Raw genomic sequence first — 15,195 nt, forward strand, 5'->3', positions numbered from 1 at the left:
TAACAAACCGTTTACTATGAATTCTGCTCACATGGATAATTGAATATTAACCAGATGATGTTAATACGCTGCTTTGCTGATCATGATTTCAAGGATGCAGCATAACACATGCAGCGATCTCAGATCAGTTTATTCAGACATTTTATTCTGATACGTGAAATTGTTTAAAAAACCAAATTAGCCAGAGATCAGTAATCAAGATTAAAAGATCCAGAATGGGTCAAATTATCTTGGATCATTTAAGCAAGGTACGAGAAACAGACCCCAATTCTGTCAGGTTGGATAGTAAATGTAGGTGGACAGCTATTTTTTGGTCTCTTCAGACGCTCAATTGGGATCAAATGGTAATGGGCGGCAGAATAAATCATTAATTATTTCCGTTTTATTTATTATCCGAGTCTGAATGATCTTTTATTTTGAAAAGCTTTTTATTTTGAAAAATGACCGTATTCTCTCAGTTGCATTTCGGTCACTAGAGCACCCAAGTTTAACCCACAAACAGCAAAATGAGTAAGAAACAGATATCTTTAAAAAAAAGTTTTGCTAAGGGGAAAAAACCCAGTGAAGAACCCAAAAACTACCAAGGAATGTTATTTGTCAACAAACCAGGTGAATCCACATGGCTGTGCAAGAAGATCAACTGCTGGAGATCGCAAATGACGGTGGCCTTTCAGGGGCCTTTAGCATATTGTATCTTTTCTAGACTTCACACAAGTTCTAATGGAGGTGCTTGGCATGTGCGCACAAGTGTCGTGAAACGTGACAAGAATTGACCAATCAGCTACAGCTTGTATGGAATATACACATTTCGGTAGAACACTTAAACACTGCAGTATTTTTGCAACAAACCCATGCAATTTAAACTTGTACTCTTGATTAGTATTGTACTGAATTGTGTTGTACTGTGATTGTTTTATGAGTTAACATTTCTCTGCACTGAACACTAGTATTTTATTTTTTTCTGTTTTATTTTTGCTTTTGTTGTAGCGCTCTCGGATTAAGAAAAGTGCATTAAAAACAAAATGTATTAAATACACTTTCAAAACATTTATTTAACATCTGACAGAAGATGTCTAATATTGCATTGAATATAAAAAAATCCTTTGAAAAATGCATTAAGTAGTATTCAATTCTGTAGAAATAATCAAATGCATCCAGAATCATCAGGTAACACATCAAATAAATTACTATGTACGTCGGGTACAAGCTGGATCATCTCTCAGAGATTAAAATAAATAAATAAATAAATAATAGTATGATTACTCAAACAGTTTTGCATAAAGTATTATCATCATGCAAGTGAATTATTTCCAGGAGAGAAGGGACATAGCAGTAACCACTGAGTCTCTGTGTGCACATGGCCTATCTGTAATAGATTCAGCAATGCCTGATTTTAAAGCCTACTGCATGAGGAAAGATTTATTTCATTGTGTAGTAATAGTAGTGCATTAAACTACAGAATACAGTCAGGCCCATAAGTATTGGGACAGCAACACAATTCTAACATTTTTGGCTCTATACACCAACACAATGGATTTGACTAGATGTGTTTCAACTGCATACTGTCAGCTTTAATTGGAGGGTATTTACATGCAAATCAGGTGAACTGTGTAGGAATTACAACAGTTTGCATATGTGCCTCCCACTTGTCAAGGGACCAAAAGTAATAGGACATCTGGCTTCTCAGCGGTTCCATGGCCAGGTGTGTGTTTTTCCTTAATTTCTCCAATTATAATGAGCAGATAAAAGGTCCAGAGTTGATTTCAAGTCTGCTATCTGCATTGGAAGCCGTTGATGGCATCTCTCAAGATATGATTCAAAGAGCTGTCACTAAATCAGTCAACAAGCCAACATTAAGCTAAAAAAACAAAAACACATCAGAGAGAAAGCAAAACATCAGGGGCCTCATATACGAAGATTTGCGTTGAAATCATACTAAAACATTGCGTACGCACAAAGCTGTAAATGTGCATCTGCAGTAAAAAATTTAGATGTATAAAACACGCATATTCTCTTTGTGCATCTGAATGAACATGAAACTGAGCGCACGTGCACGAGCGCAAAACCCCTCCCTGCATCCTCCCCCGTATGTATATGCTAATTACTATTCGTTTGGCAAAACCCAACAGAAAATGGCAAAAGCAAGCAAAAAGAGAAACTTTGAAAAGAATGTGGTTTGGAGGTGCTGCTTTCGGAGGTAGACCGGAGAAAAACTATGTTATTTGAAAGTTTGGAATTAATAACAAAAGAAAGAAATAGAGTGGGAGAGTTTAGCTGATGTGGTTAACACAGTTGGTTCTGAACATCACACTGAGTGGATTAAAAAAAGAAATAGTGCGATGTAAAGGTGAAAAATTTTGTAGTGTCTGACAGCGTGAGTGGCGTAGCTCGAAAAACACATGGCAACATGTTGACACGTTCAAGCATGAAATCGGTTCAAATCCAGCATCTGATGAAGACATTCTTCTTTTTTTCCCCCTCTACATATCAGATTTTGGTTACTCTTCATCACGAGGAAAACAAGTAGGAATCATTAATAAGTGTGCGCATCATATATTATTTACACATTTATTGAATGGAAATGTTTCTGATTCACGTACACAAATTCATCTTCAGATGGCACCTTTATAGCATTGTGTGTGCAGTCAATCGCTTCGATTACACTGGGAAAACCAGCGACTGCTGCAAATTGCGCTTTAATGTTTGGCTGGTCATCTGCATGGTATGAAAGCCTTATATACCAGCTAGACATTCGGGTGAACCTGTCCCATACAGCTGCCATTACACGGCTCAAAGATGTAGTGTGCTACTTAACACAACTGCCTCTAGGAGTCGCCAATGGAATTAAAACAAACACACACATGAAATGAACGTATGCCAGGCATGAAGTTGGCGTGGACCAACGCACATTCTCACGTTCATTTCATCATTAGTAAATCCAAACATGAGCATGAAACCTTTCGTACGCAAAGTTTTTATGCGTACGCAGCGTTGATACATGAGGCCCTAGGTGTGGCCAAAACAACAGTTTGGAACATTCTTAAAAGGAAAGAAAGCACCAGTGAGCTCAGCAACACCAAAAGACCCAGAAGACAATAAAAACAACTGTGGTTAATGACCAAATAATTATTTCCCTGGTGAAGAAAAAACCCTTCACAACAGTTGGTCACAACACTCTCCAGGAGGTAGGCGTATGTGTCTCAAAGTCAAAAATTAAGAGAAGTCTTCACCAGAGTGAATACAGAAAGTTCACCACAAGATGTAAACCATTGATGAGACAAAGGCCCCATTTATATGAATACGTTTTAGTTTTAAAATACATAAGTTTTGCTGTGGTTACACCATCCGTCCACACTACACCGAAGTTGGAGCACTGAATTTTGAGCTTTTTGAAACCACTGAAGAGGCCATTTTAATTTGAAAACGCTGCTGCTCCATGGCAGTGTGGATGGGGTAAAACGGAGACACCTGCAAACAGATGATTGAGGCTTTTTCCTCAATATTAAGTAGTCTACACAAAGTTCAGTCCTGCACCCCTTCCCATAAGTTAAGACTTCGATCTAAGTAAATCGTTTCCATTCTAAAACATCAATTTAAAACTAAAATGTATTAGTGTAAATGGGGCCTAAAAAACTGAAAGGCCACATTGGAGTTCTAAAAAATATAGACAGATGAGACCAAGACCAACATGTATCAAAGTGATGGGAAGCAAAGAGTATGACGAAGGAAAGGAACTGCTCATAATCCTAAGCAGTGACGCATGGTGATGTAGTGCCATGGCGTGGGCATGTATGGCCCTTGATGATGTGACTGCTGACAAAAGCAGCAGGATGAATATTGAAGTATTTTGGGCAATGTTATATCAGGGTATATACAGAACTTCTTGAGTTGAATTTATTACCTTTTACTACCTTTTATAATACCTTCAAAAAAAAATTCACTACCATCACGACTTGCACGAGCTGCAACTGTAGTGGCATAAATGTAATATATTTTCAAATGGAATAACATATTGCAGATAACATACATTTGAGTAAAGTCAGAGGGCTTAATCAAGGTGTCACAGTGGGCCTTTATCCATAGTTTTTAATCGATGTAATTTATGTCATCAAATGTCAATAGTCGCTCTTCTAAGAACAGTTCAGTAGGGTTACGGTTGTTTCTCCACTGAGCCAGGATCGGCGCAGCACAATTACAAACCATTCTCGGCCCGGAATTCTTAGCACAGTTAAGACAACTGTGCTGAAAAATTCCATGTGTCAGGGCTCGAAAATAACTTTTTTCTTGGTAGCACCGGTGCTCCCAACTTATATTAAAAATAATTAGGAGCACCAGAAAAAAAATGTAGGAGCACCCACCAAAAATTAATGAGCATCACTGCAAACTGTATATTAAGGGGTTTATTGTATTTTAAAACAACATCAATTAGGACTAACAAAAACCAGAAACAACTATCTGTGATCTACTACAACTATATACTAATTCTATGATGACTTATTAATATTTGTGCAAAAACAAAGGTGTAATAATTAAAGAATATTAATAATGAAGATGATGACAATAATACTAACAATTAATTACATTTCTCATTATCATGCTGCCTTGAATGTGCCTGAATGCGAATTATCTGTTTTAAAAGGTTGACTATTACTTTATGAAAAACAAATTTATGGTTTGCATCAAAAAAAAGTGAAGAATTGCAGTAAGAAACGTTTATTGTTCATTATTGTTTTTATATGCATGTTAATTTAATAAATAATATTTCTGTTACAAAACAAACAAAAGATAATAAATCATTCAATTCAATGCTGAAAGCTGCAAAGCAGTCATCAGTAACTAAATAGAAAAATTATATACATCTCAAGAAGGAACAGACGAAAGAAAGAAAAGTCTCACTTTTATCACTCTTTATAAGTTTTGGTTTGCGTCATTTTAAATGCTTAGTCTCGTTATGCACTGATTTACAGTTTTTTTGTGTTTGAGGGAAAAGACGGGGGAGTCAGCTGATCGTAAGTTGTTGCCTCGTTTACTCTAGCTTGCAAATGTATTTAGTTGTGATTTGTTACTTGTAACCGCATGTACTGTATCAGGTTAACTCGCTATATTCTACATATTGCTTTGTTTACGTTCGGTGGAGGAGGGTAATGTGTGTGTGTGTGTGTGTGTGCACGCGCCGTCGTCCGGAGGTGTGAGTGTGTGTTTGTGTGTGCGCGCGAGCTGTCGGCTAGGAGATCTCCTCGACAGTTTTTGGAGTTTTTGCTCAATAAAATAGTTAGTCGTCTGCCTTTTCAAGTCCATCGTCTGTATTTACATTCAGCCACTGGCAGCTAAACTCCATGCCTTACACTATCGAGGGTGTATGCACTGTGACTACTTCTATATTGCTGATTAGCTGCTGGGCATTTCACTCTGTCTCTTACTGAAGGCAGTCGACCAATTGCAACAGACTGTCATCGGTCCAATCAGCGCAGATTAGCTTCACGCTAAGGAAAGGTTTGGGAACAAATGAATCACTGGTCGATTCATATGGGAGTCGCTGGGATAATTAGGTAAAAATAAAATGCAAATTATAAGACCATGAAAGTGTTTTTTGATCTTGCATGCATATTAGACTGTTGTTGGAGACCCTTACAACCAAAATATGACCCTATTTCATGTATAATATGGGCTCTTTAATTCAATTACTGAATCAAAGGTGAGGTCGTCTATATGGTTGGCAGTAAGCCAGCCGGGTTTGTTTCAGTGCGCGCGCGAACTCCACTTCAAATGAGTGCGCTCAAGTCCTACTCTTTCTATATATAAATCCACGCAAAATTTAGAATAAAGGCCTACACTTAAAAAAAATTTCTAAAAACTGGGTTTGAAAATTTAATACCTTGTCAGACGACTTTTATTACTTTATTACTTTTTAATGGCCTTAACTTTGGCTAATTTTATTTACTTCCTTTTACAACCCCGCGGAAACCCTGTATTTGCTCATATTTAGCCAAATTCTTTAGACGTCATTGGACGGCTCTTCATAGAGCAGATAGACAATGACTAAAAGCATACTTTAAAACAACCAAAGAGTTTGGTGAAAGAGTTAAAGTGAAATGTAATGCAATTATGCAATGACCAAGTCAATCCCCTAACCTGAATCCAATTGAGCATGCATTCCACTTGCTGAAGACAAAACTAAAGGGAAAATCCCCCTAGAAAAAGCAGGAACTGAAAACAGTTGAAGTAGAGGCCTGGCAGAGCACCACCAGGAATATAACCCACTTTTTGGTGATGTCTATGCCTTTCAGACTTCAGGGTGTAATTGACTGCAAAGGATTTGCAACCAGTTTGAAAGTTTGAATTATGATTATTATTCTGTCTCATGACTTTTGGTCCAATTACATGTAGGAGGTGCATATGCAAACTGTTGTAATTCTTACACCAATCACCTGATTTGTACGTAAATACCCTCAAACTAAAGCTGACAGTCTGCTGTTAAAGCACATATTGTTTCATTTCAAATGCATTGCGTTGGTGTGTAGAGCCAAAAATGTTAGAATTGTAATAATGTCCCAATATTTATGGACCTGACTGTATCTTTACAAAATATACAAGTACAAGCAGTCCATAACATTGAACATTGTGTAATTTTGTAACTGGTAAAGCTAAATCTCTGATTTCAACAATGAAAATATCCCAATTGATATGTATAAACCAGTCTTAAATAATATTGTATTTCGAGCTTCAAAACATTGCTTATTTGCAAGCTGTTGTTAACATTGCATTGCATTTAAGAAACAGGGCCAAGTATTTACAGGACTACAACCTGAAGTCAACACCAAATTAAGCATTTTTTTTTAATCACAGGTCTTTGAATAGTTATAATATTAATAACAACTCTCTTTACTTTGGCTTAAAATGATGATGTATCAGAGCATCTGCTCAGTACTGAGATTTTTATCTAATTAACTTTTGTAACATCTATGTAACATAAAAACAGAAATCAAACTTACCATTAAACCATAAATCTCTGAAGAACTTCTCACTTTTGGTAAAATTCCCATTGGTATATCAAAATATCTGTTTGAAAAAAAAAAAAAAACACACATTGGGATCAATTTCTTTTGATGGTCCTTTTTGCATGTTTTGTTGACTATAAGATACAATGCAACTACATGAAAACTATTCTTTATTAAAATATTATCAAACTGTTTGCTTAATATTTGCTGACACTGCTCCACCAACAGACTTTCTCCTGACTATAAGAAACTTAAGAAAGTTTCTCTGGGGGGAAGCTGGGATCAGAAGTGTGCTTTTAAGACAGTTTGGTGGTCAACAAAAGCACTGGATCCTCAGCGAATACTTGCTTCACAGACACAAGAGATATATCCACAGAAAGCTTAAAATCTGTACTTTTAAATTAACCAATGCACTTGATAACAAACATTTTTTGGTATTGTAATCTGTATGAAACGAACACTAGGTACAATCATCCTGTCAAATGCACATCACATGACAGCAACTACTTAAACACTCACAGAGTTGTAAACAGTCGCTGTCATTTCTTCAGGAGATTCACCAAAGACCAAGTTGTGGATTACTTCAGAAGAGCAGTGCAATCAGGCGAAGCATTATGCAGAGGATAATAAAGTGCAGAATGGCCATAAATGAGGTTGGTGTCTGTATTTTGTTCCTTTTGAGTGCGCATGTGCATAAGCTCGGGCAACTCGAAAATAGGCTGATTATGTTGGATTCTGACGCTTAGAAACGAAACTTATGAGATGGTTGTTGTTTAATTTTATTGGTGACTCCAAATATGTAATGTAATTGTAAGCTTGGCAAACAGTTTTGGAGAATTTGATGTTTCCCCATTCAGACAGAATACCCAAGCATGCTGTCCGAGAGGTGTTTCAAAGATGGCTGCCCAGTGAAATGACTTGCCTTAAAGGTACTTTGACTAAACCTAATACCAACCCTAACAAAGTCTACACATACTCTAATTAGAAATAAAATGTAGCTGCAATGCAACTTATAAATCAACAAAATGTGTTAAACGTACTTGAAAAATAAACTGATACCTAAATATTTTATAAACATTCAATAAGAAAAAGTAAATGCAGGAATGCACAACACAATTTTTGCCTCAGTTTACGGTCTAGCCACAATAAATATAATTGCAAAAGACAGCACATTTTGGTTTCCAAAACTAACAATCCTCACATCATTTTCTTTATAAACACAAGGAAATAATTTGATAACTTGCATTACAATAGGGGTGTAGTAATACAAAAATATATAAATAAATAAAAAAAGACATTGTTCCATATGTAACTTGTTGTTTAAGTAATGGTCTGGTTCAATTCAACACAGGTTAGGGAGAAAAATGCAAAAGAAATAAAACTAAAATTTTACTTTAATTATTTTTTTATACCAGCTTGGTTTAAATAAAATAAGAAACAGAGATAAAATGTAAAAAAAATTAATAAATCTCAAATTAACAAAATATAAAAGTGTAAATGATTACATACAGTATATATTTATTGTATACGCATTTATTATAAAACATAACTTATCACACTGGAGATTAAAGCCACACTAGTTTGTAATTAAGAATACATTTAAATCATCATGCATCATGCCAAGATCCAGGGAAATTTAGGAACATTCATTCATTCATTTTCTTTTTGGCCTAGTCCATTTACTAATCAGGGATATTAATTATCCAGCATACGTTTTACACAGCGGATAACCTTCCAGCCACAACCAAAAACCGGGAAACACCCATACAGCCTAAAGCCTGGTTTATACTTCTGTGTCAAGTGACCGGCGTAACCCACGGCGCATGCAACGTGCGTAGCTGTGCATTTATACTTATACGTCTCTGTTGGTCTGTATTAACACTTCCGAAACGCTAATGGGCAGTGAGGTGTTAATGTTCCTCTGTGTCGAGTTTCTTTGCTGCTGTTTTGTTTTTTTCTGAACGCATCCTGAATGTACAAGTGGCTCAAACTCGCTCATTTTGCGGCTGGAACCGGCGGACATGCAACAACTTTAACTATGAGGTAAACACAAAACAAAACTTTCCATCCGGAGCTCCATCACGGGATTCCACACCTGAAAACAGTCGCTTCATCGGGCTCACGTGGCTCTCATCTGACTCATCTGTGCTACCAAGCCGACCAATAACAGAGCTTGCGCTACGCGTAGGCTGCACCATAGCATACGCTTAAGTTTGACGCAAAAATATAAATCAGCTTTTACATTCACACACATACAGTATGGCCAATTTAACTTAATCAGTTCACCTATAGAACATGTCTTTAGACTTAGGGGAAACTGGGGCACCTGAAGGAAACTCACATGAACACGGGGAGAACATGCAAACGTTACACAGAAATGCCACATGACAAACCTTCTTGCTGTTAGGCAATTTTGCTACCCACTGCTCACCATAAGATAAATGAAATGATTGGGATCTACCAGTTTGGAAAAGGTTATGAAGTCATTTCTTAAGCTTTGGTACTGCAGTAAACCACCATCTACAAGTGGCAAAAAATAATCATAATCATAACAATCCTAGATTTTTATTTAACACCATCTCTAAATTAGCAAATAATCGGTCATCCTTGGAACAAACTACTCCACCGCAAATTAGTAGTGATGACTTCATGAATTTTTTCAGTAATAAAATAGAAGGCTTTAGACAGAAAATAGGAGATGCCAAACTTTCTGCACCGGCTTATACTCCAAATCCTGTAAATATTTCATTGAATCATAATAATAACCTACACTGCTTCAAAATCATAGAACACGAAGAGTTAGTAAAAATTATAAATAGCTCTAAACCAGCTACGTGTATGCTGGACTCAATCCCAACAAAATTACTGAAAGAGCTGCTACCTGCTATAGGAGAACCTCTTCTTAACTTTATCAACTCTTCTTTATCTATAGGCCATGTTCCAAACTCTTACAAGCTAGCTGTTATTAAGCCTATTATTAAGAAACCGCAACTAGACACCAACAACTTAGCTAACTATAGACCTATTTCAAATCTTCCATTTATGTCTAAAATACTAGAAAAAGTTGTTTCCACTCAATTATGCTCTTTTCTGCAGACGAACAATATTTTTGAAGTGTTTCAGTCAGGTTTCAGGGCTCACCACAATACAGAAACCGCCTTAGTGAAAATAACCAATGATTTACTCTTAGCTGCTGACCGAGGGTGCGTCTCGCTATTAGTTTTACTCGATCTTAGTGCGGCATTTGATACCATTGACCACAATATCCTCATAAATCGCTTAAGGTCTACAGGTGTCCAGGGACAGGCTCTACAATGGTTTAAGTCATATTTAACTGACCGCTACCAGTTTGTGAATATTAATGGACAGCCTTCACAAGTCAGCCCAGTAAAGTATGGGGTGCCTCAAGGATCAGTTTTAGGCCCTTTACTGTTTACAATTTACATGCTACCTCTGGGAGACATTATTAGAAGACATGGGATCAGCTTTCACTGCTATGCAGATGATACTCAATTATATATTTCAACTAAACCTGAGGAGACGTCTGAACTTTCTAAACTAACTGAGTGTATCAAAGACATCAAAGACTGGATGACCAACAATTTTCTTCTCTTAAACTCCGACAAAACAGAATTATTACTTATTGGGCCTAAATCTTGCACACAGCAGATCTCGCAACTCAATTTACAATTAGAGGGATACAAAGTTAGTTTTAGCTCTACTATAAAAGATCTGGGTGTCATATTAGACAGCAATCTAACTTTTAAAAACCATATATCCCATGTCACAAAAACTGCCTTCTTTCATCTGAGAAATATCGCTAAATTAAGAAATATGCTATCCATCTCCGATGCAGAAAAGCTAGTCCATGCTTTTATGACTTCGAGACTGTATTACTGTAATGCTCTATTTGCTGGCTGCCCAGCATCCTCTATTAACAAACTTCAATTAGTAAAAAATGCAGCAGCCAGAGTTCTGATCAGGTCTAGAAAATATGATCATATAACCCCAATTTTATCCTCCTTACACTGGCTGCCTGTTAAGTTTCATATTGAATTTAAAATATTACTTCTCACCTATAAAGCTCTAAATAATCTAGCTCCTGTTTATCTAACCAACCTTCTGTCTCGCTACAAACCAACTCGCTCTTTAAGATCTCAAAATTCAGGGCTTCTGGTAGTACCTAGAATAGCAAAATCAAGTAAAGGAGGTCGAGCCTTCTCTTTCATGGCTCCTACACTCTGGAATAGCCTTCCTGATAACGTCCGAGGCTCAGACACACTCTCCCAGTTCAAAACTAGATTAAAGACCTATCTGTTTAGTAAAGCATACACTCAATGCATCACCTAGCGGGTTCCACACAGGCTTCTGCATCTTGCTTATATACACTATGAACAGCAGCTACGCTAATTATTCTCTTTATTCTCTATTTTCACCTGGGGATACTCATCCCGAGGTCCTCAGATTATGCTGAGTCACTGATTGGATCCAAGACCAGCGACGTGATGATCCCAAGGATTCCATATCCGGGACCAGGCCATATCCTGAGCTGCTGCTGCGCTGATGGTCGTGGGGAGTGGAGAACATGAGTCTGATTCCAGCGACGCTCCAGGGACAGACGAGTCTTCGCTGAGGCCATCTTCCAGCCTAAACCACGGCGAATGAAGCTCTGCACAAGACTTTTGGCCAGCGGAGAAATTAAAATGGTCGTGCCCAACTGAGTCTGGTTCCCTCAAGGTTTTTTTTCTTCCCTCCCATCAGGTGAAGTTTTTTTTCCCTCTCCGCTGTCGCCACTGCCTCGCATGATTCAGGATTGGTAGAGCTACGCATCGATGAATTTGCTCTTCAGTGTTTGAACTCTCAGTAATGATTAAATCACACTGAACTGAGCTAAACTGAACTGAACTGAACTTAAACACTAAAACCTGAACCACACTGTTCCAGTTACTATGACCATTTATGTGAAGCTGCTTTGACACAATCTACATTGTAAAATCGCTATACAAATAAAGCTGAATTGAATTGAATTAAAAAAACATGAAACGGTAGAGAACCTTATAAGTGGCCGGCAGACCAAAATTACCCCAAGAGAGAAACCACAACTCAACCAAGAGGTTACACAAGACCCCAAACATCCAAAGAACTGCAGGTCTCACTTGCCTAGGTTAAGGTGAGTGCCCATGACTCAAAGCACACCAGCAAGTTCAATTCTGAATTTTTGAAGAAAAACAAAAAGAAGATTTTGGAATGGCCTAGTTAAAATCTTGATCTGAATCAAACTAAGATGCTTTGGCATTACCTTAAAAAACTATTTGTGTTAAAAAAAACACTCCAATGTGGCTGAAAGAACACAATTATGCAAAGTTGAATGGGCCAAAATTTCTCCACTGTGACTATTTTTTTTTTTTTTTTTTTTTTGTCGATCTGAAAGATTCAATTGTCACAAAAATAAGAAATCAGTAAGGGGGCAAACACTTTTCCACACCACTGTATGTATATATGATGTGGTGGACCTGCCAGTCTGGTGTCCTTCACTGTAATCATCATGCCAATCGGGGACAGCAGAGGATTATTAGGAGTGAGAGGGGAATAAAAAAGCTGCAATGCTGAAAGAAATGGGCAGAGCATATTTTAGAATGAAGGCTTTCATTGTTCCCTTCTCCAGCTACCCACGATCAACACTCCACTCCACACATGGAACTGCACAAACTGAGACTTTGGTTCCACTACGGTCACTTCACCTTTCACCCCCTGCACTTCATCCACTTCCTGCAATGTAAATTAACAGGCTTTCTGGGATTTCACTGCATCTCTGTGTCAGTGTGATCTCTTTACTGTGACATCTGGTGCAGAATGCAGGCATTTAGAGAGATTCTACATATTACAATTGCTTTTGTATGATTGCAATTGTTTTTCCCATAGGATGCCTCTCTCTCGCTTCCTCTCCCTCTCTTTCTCTATCCATTCTACATCAATGAACGAAGATGGAGGGGATTCTGCAGTTTCTCCAAGAAGTTGACTTGAGACAGCCACACCTCTTGGGCCAGGTTGCAGAGTATGAAAAGGGAGGACAGGCAGTCAGTCTTCATTCAGATGCCCAGCCTTCCCAGAGCACTCGATACCCATCTATCTCCTGCCCGGGCTCGGTGACCGGGAAGATGTCAAGGCATACCTGCAGAGCTCTGAGGTGCTGGCAGCTAAAGAGGCAAGGGAAAAGCAGTGGCACCAACTACTCGCTATATTCCTGACAGTGAAGGTCCAGCTGGCCTATTACTCACTCCAGCCCCAGCATCAAGTGGATTAAGATGTGCTGAATAGGAAGATCCTCGTTCGTTTGGGCCAAACACTGGGATGTTGTATCAAGCCCCATCAAGCTGGATGCTGGACTATGGGCCATTCAGGTTGCAGAGAGAATGGCTGACTGCCTGCTGCAGATGCTGACTTCCCATTAACATCATCTGTTCATGCCCCACAGCACCTCATCCAGCCTTGTGTACAATTATCAAAGATCTGTCACTTAGCAATAGTGGGGAGGAGGAAGCACGGCTGGTGGTACCCAGATGAGGATGGTGATTAAGAGTGTTCATTCGGCACTCAGGGAAGAAAGTCCAAGAGAAATAATAATGGCCAGGACTTGAAGAAGAGGTGTGTCGAACTTGTAAGCGTAATTTAAATGGGCAGAGCATGTTTTCGACTGATGGCTTGCAGTGTTTCTCTCTCCAGCAACTCTTTAGAGGCACTCCACTCCCCACAAAAACTGCAAGAACTGGGATATTGACTGCATTATTGCCTGCACACTACGCACTTGTAAATAAACAGCCCTTTAGGGAAATCACAGTGTCTGTGTGATCTCACTCCTGCAACAATATACCCCAAAGTGATTTTTTAATTTAATTTGACCTGTATTTCATTATTTTAATGTGTTCCTAATGATTTTTTTAATAACCATTCCAATTTAGTTTTTTGCAACACATTTCAAAAAAAGTTAACCACTTTGTAATGTTGCCATCCCTTTTCACAACACTAAAAATATTTAGGGTCTGAAGACACCAAGGGATGAAGTGTTTATTGTTAAGCTGTAACTTTGTCCCATTTTTCCTGCAAACAAGTCTTAAGATGTGCAACAGTACAAGGTCTTTATTGTCGCATTTTGTTATTTAAAATGTGCCACCCATTAGTGATGAGAAGTTTGGATCATTTTACTGACAAGACCATTAAGTCTTGTTTAGTGAGATGAATTCATCTTTTTTCGAGTCAGTTTGTTCATTTTGTTCAATTTGCCCAAAAATTAGGAAAATTATACAAGTTGCTTTCAAACTCCTCTACAACTACACCAAACGTTGATTATACTACAAACAAGTTATAACTTGAATGCTATAAGAAACAGAATATAATTATTTATTTTTTATCTAGTCTTTTTTCTATGATTATGTCAGCTCACCTCTTCTGACAGGTCTTTAAATTTCAGTGGTTCATTTACTAAAGCTTTACCAATGCACACAGAGCCGAAAGGAGCCTTAATTAGTTCATCTTTCGAGTCTTCTTGTTTTGACTCGATTGTTTATCATGTGATGTAAAGAGAGAAGACTCAAACCCGAGGACTTGAGAAATAAATGGATCAAATCTTTTTCCATCTCTAAATGCATATGATTGGCTTTAGTCTTTCACGTGATGAACAAATTAAACAAACCTGATAGAGGACTCGAAAAAGGAACAAATGTTTTACTCCAGCTCCACAAATGTTCATTTGCGCATGTGCACGAATGACTTCCTGAGAAGACCTATCATTCTCGAGTCATACAGAAGATTCGTTCCATATGAAAAAAATCGTTCAAAAACAACCCATCCTTACCACCCATTTTCTGTTGGAGACAGGTTAGGACTGGGACTGCAGGCAGGCCAGTCAAGTACCCGTTTCCTTTTTTTCTCTGCAGCGAGGACTTTGTAATGTTTGCAAAATGTAGTTTTGCACTTTTTAGCGTACAGTCCCCAGATAAAATTACTTATTGGTTTTATTAAACCCTTCATGACACTTTCTTTATCCAGAGAGATGGATCTAGAGACTTCAAAGACATTCCGATCTTTCCCCCCTCCTTTCTTACACACACACACATCCCTACACCCACAAGGACACTACCCCAAAAAGAAATTGGACTGAGAAATCAGGGACCAGCACAAAACTAAAATGTTATGTTTG

General features: G+C 37.9%; 1 protein-coding gene across 42 annotated transcripts in view; it reads right to left on the bottom strand.

Annotated features, from left to right (window-relative positions):
• Positions 1–15,195, bottom strand: part of zgc:172295 — a 122,202-nt gene that overhangs the window by 51,278 nt on the left and 55,729 nt on the right. For all 42 annotated transcript variants that reach the window (NM_001431101.3, NM_001114584.3, NM_001431102.2 and 39 more), the window contains 1 exon segment: positions 6,993–7,059. In NM_001431101.3, the coding sequence (NP_001418030.2) occupies positions 6,993–7,059 (67 nt within the window).

This window comes from Danio rerio, chromosome 1 (assembly GCF_052040795.2).
Source record: "Danio rerio strain M-AB ecotype USA chromosome 1, GRCz13ab, whole genome shotgun sequence".
NCBI lineage: Eukaryota > Metazoa > Chordata > Actinopteri > Cypriniformes > Danionidae > Danio > Danio rerio.